The 7076-nt window shown below is 38.4% G+C and overlaps 1 protein-coding gene across 1 annotated transcript; it reads left to right on the forward strand.

Annotated features, from left to right (window-relative positions):
• The first annotated feature begins 3320 nt into the window (after positions 1-3320).
• On the forward strand, positions 3321-5162 carry LOC140134122 (posterior protein-like). Its single transcript, XM_072154753.1, has 2 exons — positions 3321-4685; positions 5085-5162. The coding sequence occupies exons 1-2, from the start codon at positions 3321-3323 to the stop codon at positions 5160-5162; spliced, it is 1443 nt and encodes a 480-aa protein (XP_072010854.1).
• Positions 5163-7076: the final 1914 nt, after the last annotated feature.

The following is a 7076-nucleotide window of genomic DNA, read 5'->3' on the forward strand; positions in this document are numbered from 1 at the left end:
CGGATTAAGGTTGGTGGGGGCCCCTGGGCGCAAAATCTGGTGGAGGCCCCCGACTTAGACAATCATTTTAATTTTTATTAGACATAGATGTGCATTTCTGGGATTCGTTTACAAACGCATCCAAAAATGCAACTCGCAGACACAGTATAAGGCTTCTTAGAATGTGTTTACGCCCCGTACTTGCAGGAAAATAAGAGAGCAAGCACTTTTTCCTGCGGACAGTACGGTAAAGTGACATACGTTGTGTTCATCATACCATTGCCGGACGCCAAAGGCGTCTATGAGGACAGATATTTGGTCTGTACGGCCAGATACACATCCCCATAACGTTCATGTGAAAGGGATCCAACCGGAATATAACTACTATAATACTGCCCCCTATGTACAAGAATATAACTACTATAATACTACCCCCTATGTACAAGAATATAACTACTATAATACTGCCCCCTATGTACAAGAATATAACTACTATAATACTGCCTCCTATGTACAAGAATATAACTACTATAATGCTGCCCCCTATGTACGAGAATATAACTACTATAATACTGCCCCCTATGTACAAGAATATAACTACTATAATACTGCCCCCTATGTACAAGAATATAACTACTATAATACTGCCCCCTATGTACAAGAATATAACTACTATAATACTGCTCCCTATGTACAGGAATATAACTACTATAATACTGCCCCCTATGTACAAGAATATAACTACTATAATACTGCCCCCTATGTACAAGAATATAACTACTATAATACTGCCCCCTATGTACAAGAATATAACTACTATAATACTGCCCCCTATGTACAGGAATATAACTACTATAATACTGCCCCCTATGTACAAGAATATAACTACTATAATACTGCCCCCTATGTACAAGAATATAACTACTATAATACTGCCCCCTATGTACAAGAATATAACTACTATAATACTGCCCCCTTAGTACAGGAATATAACGACTATAATACTGCCCCCTATGTACAAGAATATAACTACTATAATAATGCCCCCTATGTACAAGAATATAACGACTATAATACTACCCGTTATGTACAAGAATATAACTACTATAATACTACCCGTTATGTACAAGAATATAACTACTATAATACTACCCCCTATGTACAAGAATATAACTACTATAATACTGCCCCCTATGTACAAGAATATAACTACTATAATACTGCCCCCAATGTACAGGAATATAACTACTATAATACTGCCCCCTATGTACAAGAATATAACTACTATAATACTGTCCCCTATGTACAAGAATATAACTACTATAATACTGCCCCCTATGTACAAGAATATAACTACTATAATACTGCCCCCTATGTACAGGAATATAACTACTATAATACTGCCCCCTATGTACAGGAATATAACTACTATAATACTGCCCCCTATGTACAAGAATATAACTACTATAATACTGCCCCTATGTACAGGAATATAACTACTATAATACTGCCCCCTATGTACAAGAATATAACTACTATAATACTGCCCCCTATGTACAGGAATATAACTACTATAATACTGCCCCCTATGTACAAGAATATAACTACTATAATACTGCCCCCTATGTACAGGAATATAACTACTATAATACTGCCCCTATGTACAGGAATATAACTACTATAATACTGCTCCTATGTACAAGAATATAACTACTATAATACTGCCCCCTATGTACAGGAATATAACTACTATAATACTGCCCCTATGTACAAGAATATAACTACTATAGGAATACAATATGCATAACTAATGCATCTGCACCCCCACTGCAGGAGTGGTGTGTAAGATATGGCATTACACAAAGGACTGCTGCAACCTGTAGCCCCGTACATTACAAAGTTCTGCCATGTGTATTAGAATACAACAATGTTACACCTGAGCTCTTCACATAGAGGGAATGGCAGCAGTCCTTTCCAAGAAAACATAGGAGGTCAGGTTGCAGCAGACCAATGTAAAATATGGACCTATGGGGTGCTACAGACCTGTGTAATTTATCCACATGGCTGCTGCACCCCATGTCACCATATTACATGCAGGAATGCTGCCGCAGGTCTAACATCTTTCCTTCCACAGGACTTATGCTGCTACCTTGTGTGAAGAAGAAAGTGACATTTAGCAACTCACAGGTGATGATCTGCTGCATCAGGTATAGAAATTCATAAAGATTCTCCAGGCCAACACTTGTCGATGAAGAATTCATGCTCGGCTGTGGTCGGCTCCTTGCATCACCTCTGTGATCCTAAAGACACTACAGTCACTTACACTGTAGGGTCACCTGAATAACACTGTGCTCCTAAATTATATAGTATGTTGGAAATATGACATGATGTGGCTTGGGACAGTGTAAGGGTCTTTGTGGACAGAGGAAGAACTGAGCCATAAATGTCTACATTGCCCATAATAAAGATTGTAGAGACAGCTGCATGTGATTACAATGGACTGTGCTATTACACCTGGAGGCTGGGGCTATCCTGACCACACTGAGGACAGCTGCTTGTCATTGCCCCTGGGGATTCTTGCAGATCTTGTGGGAAACAAAGACTGAAGTTACTTGTCCTGCAAGTTGTGTGATAAGAATGTATTGACTCTACATCCTCATTGGATTGGCCAAGACAGTGGTGGAGGTGGGATGATGGGCAATGTGTGTGAGCTATGTGTGTGTGTATATAAGATGGTATACAGATCTTTAGTTAGAGCACTTCCTCCCCTACCATCTCTCTATCCCTTAGTTAGTTTACCCTCTATGTGTATTCCCCTGTATTGTACCCTTAATAAATCCCCTATAAAGATCCATTGAATATTGTTGTTAATTTAATATTAACTGGCACCCCAAAACCAAGCAGATTTTACATTTGGCACCCCAGTCTGGACCTGTAATTTAAATTCTACAGAGAATCCACGTCAACATATCTGCGCTATTTCAATCTATGAACGGAATTTGGATCTTTGGTACAGAGGAAATCCTGGTAAGTAACAAGTTTTCATATTACATTACTATCTTTGATAAGCCGATTGTTGTATGTGAATGTATAGGAAGTCTCTTGTTGAGATTGTAGGTTAACGTTAAGTGTGAGCGGTTGTGTTTTAGTGTACAGAGGTAAAGTTGTAGGAAAAAGTTTGTTGCTGGTCATAGCTGTACATTTTCCTAGGTTGAATGAGTATAAAGGTGTAAGCAGTGTGTAAAGTAGCCTTTCGGAACATTCGTGTAGTAGTTAATTACACAAACTGTGTTTGCTTAGTTTGTCATTTGTGTGTTTGTCAGTGTATTGTGGTAACAGAGATGGAACTTGTTCAGAAGTTTGTGAAAAAGTATTCCTCTGCTAGATACCAGTCATGTGCAGATGGTTCACTAGAGGAGCAATATAAGGAGCTGATGATGCAATGTAAGGCCCATAATGAGAAGTTAGATAGGAAAGTGCTCAGTAAGAGAGGGAAGAAAGAAAGGTTGGGCAATGAAATCATGATGCTCATTAAGATGAAAGAATTGGCTGAGGTAAAGGAAGTAAATTGGTACATACAAAGGCTCCAATGTAAGGAAAGTATAGACAGAATCAGTGACTCTGTGATTGAAATTTCTGCTAAAACAACTAGTGAGATGGATAATCTACAAGCAAAGGTGGATGAGCTGACTTTAAGAAATGAAGATTTGGATAAGCAGCTACATGAGTGTAGATTGAGTTCTGTATCTACTGAAACTCATATACAGTCCTTAGAAAGGGAGATACATCAGAGGGACGTGTTAATTACATCACTAAAGGGTCAATTGTCTGAAACAATGGCCCAACTGTGTAAACAAGAACAGCAGATCTGGTCCCTCCAAGTACAAAACCAGACCTGCCATAAAGCAGCAGATGTCTGCATTGTCACACCCGGGAGTGATGAACACAATCTAATACCTGCAGACAAGTCTCCAACACTCACCATCCAGGATAGACTACATCTGTGTCAGGTCATTGGAGAATGGGATACAAATGAATCACCAATAATTGTATCCAATAAATTTGAAGCTGTGGTGAAGCAATACAACTTGTGTAATAAGGATGCCTGGTCTCTGCTCCAAGCATGGCTTCCTGGGCCTCTGGCCGCACAATTGTCATGTACACACATGGGAGATGATGATAGTGGTACAGACTTAAGAAGGAAGGAATTGCAGCGTATCATGGGAGGGAGAGACATAAGGGGTGAGAATACCATGAGAAGATATAGGTTCAGGACAGGGGATGACCCCCTTATCTTCTGTAACAAGTATCTGACCTTATTTAGGAGTGTTTACAACTGCCCCGATATGTCTCAGGATGACTCTGATTTCCTCTATTCAATGGCAAATCAGTGTAATGTGAATTACACCACAAAGGTTGCCCTTAGAAATGCCACATCCCTAGAGAACTTTATTAATATACTCAGGGACTGGTGTGAGGAGAACAATAGGGATGAACCATCAGGAAATCTGTCTACAGAGTACAGAGCTAGGAGGACAAGATATGTCCGGTATTGCTATGGATGTGGGAGGCCAGGACATATTAAACGTTTCTGTAATGTAAATAATGCAAACCATGAGACACATTATAATTCATTGCATACAGAAATTGATGCCATTGAGCCTGAGACCAACCAGAACACAGTGATCACAGAGACATGTGAGGAGGTCATGACACCTCCTGGAAGTAGCCACACAGAGACATGTGAGGAGGCCATGACTTCTCCTGGGACTAGCCATACTGAGACATGTAAGGAGAACACATCACATGCAAATAAGAGCCCCAATATACACAGGGATAAGAAAGAACAGCCTCCCCCTCATGGCAGGGAGCACAAGGAGGGTGCTAATGTCCCAGGGTACAATCCATGGGCAGGGCTGCCATTCTGGCTATTCTGGAGCTGGTCACAGATCGCCCTCCCCCTGCTAATAAACAGTGCACAGTACAGCAGCAGCGTGGCTTATTAATGTGTGGCTATACCAATACACATTGTGAATGAATAGATTTGGAATTGTGTTGATGGTATGAATTGCAAGGTTTCTAACTATGTTTTCTTTCTCTTGTAGACTGGATTTCTTTTGTCACATGACTCCAGGACAAAGAAACTAACACTTTGCTTTGTTTCTACAGGCTCCATTCTTTGATCTTGTGTTTTACATATCTGTTTTGAGTATTGTTTGTGTGATGATAACTCATTATGTTTTTGTTTTAGGCAACAAGGTGGTTTGCTGAAGAAACAAAATATTAATATTGACATTTTTGTTTACAGGTCATTAAAAAGTAGTATGTGAAAGATATTGTTTGTATAAAGTTTGATGTCTTTACAAATAAAACCACGTGGTGTAATGAGCTCAAAATTTATGAGGGTTAATTGTTTGCAAACAATTAAAAATATGAAGTAACATCCCATTGTGATGTGTAGGTCCTGTGTGTAATGTATTTGTTGTTTTTTGTGCTATGTCTGTTGTTTATCTTGTCCCATAGATGACCTTACTTAATCATTGACAGAAGAAGGATTGGAAACTGCCTGTTGTCCCACCCTAAGATGTGTAGAAGCTGAATTAGCTCTTATTGTTTTATGTTGTCTGTTTTGTGTTCTGTTAAATGTAGTATGTAAACTGTGTCAATACACATTTTTTGTTTTTTGTTCCTGATGCTCAGGAATGTTGGATTTGTTGGATTTTTTTTTTCTCCCCCCATTTTTTTAAATGGAGCATTTTTTTTTTCTTGATTCAAGTATTTTTTTTTTTATACAGTGTTTGGTACCATTTTGTGGTACCAAAGGGGCATGGTTTTAGAGAGTAATGCAGTACCAAAGGGGCAGACTATAGTGAATTCACATAAATATATTTTTTTTTTTATTTAAGGTTTTTTTCTCTGATACATTTGTCTCCCTGGCAACTTAATTTTAAGTTTCTCAAACAAACTGCACACTCCTTTATACCTGTAAACATAGGGTATTAAAAGCAGCATTCGGTTTGATTTTTTTTAATTTTAATGTGTGTCTTCAAGGTTGCGTAAAACATATAGTAATTAATGGCTCAGCTATATACGGTTACTATATAGTATATTGTATTTAATAATGCACAAGTAAGATTACCAATATGCACTTGATATACTTTTGGTTAATTTATAAGTCAGGACAATAGGAGACATATATAATGTGAACATTTCTGTGGAGTGTAAATATAAAACCTGGTAAACTTACAGAATTAGATTTGGTAATGGGAAAAAAAGCTAAATGAAAGTTTTTGTTTAAACTAAATATAGTTGAAGTCAAGTAAATCTGGAAACCCTTAGATAAACCACCCTGCAAACTTCTACTTGAAATCAATCTTTTGATTTACTATTGGTAATGTTTTATAGTTCTGTTTGGGTTTCCTTTTATGTAATTTCATATCTATAGGTTATGTTGATATCTAAGATGTTATTGCCAGCTTGCATTCTGTATGACGTGGGATTTATATTTGCATATTGTAAATATGACAGTTACTAGCATATATGGAGATCTATATTTGTGGGATAGATGGTATAGATGGAAAAATATTGTTCAAGAAATGGATATGAGAATGAATGTGAGTGAATGGTGTGATGAACATTGGTGCCCTATTCCTTACCCATACAACCTTCAACTACTTTGCCTTGAGGAAAAGCCAGAAGACGAAAGATCATTTCCACACCCAAAGAAGATAATGGAGGAGAAATGGATTTTATTTCTGTTCTAAACATGGTCTAATGGTGTGTGGGCCTTTCAGGCCCAAAGGGGCATAATGTTGGAAATATGACATGATGTGGCTTGGGACAGTGTAAGGGTCTTTGTGGACAGAGGAAGAACTGAGCCATAAATGTCTACATTGCCCATAATAAAGATTGTAGAGACAGCTGCATGTGATTACAATGGACTGTGCTATTACACCTGGAGGCTGGGGCTATCCTGACCACACTGAGGACAGCTGCTTGTCATTGCCCCTGGGGATTCTTGCAGATCTTGTGGGAAACAAAGACTGAAGTTACTTGTCCTGCAAGTTGTGTGATAAGAATGTATTGACTCTACATCC

The sequence above is a fragment of the Engystomops pustulosus genome, chromosome 5, assembly GCF_040894005.1.
Source record: "Engystomops pustulosus chromosome 5, aEngPut4.maternal, whole genome shotgun sequence".
NCBI lineage: Eukaryota > Metazoa > Chordata > Amphibia > Anura > Leptodactylidae > Engystomops > Engystomops pustulosus.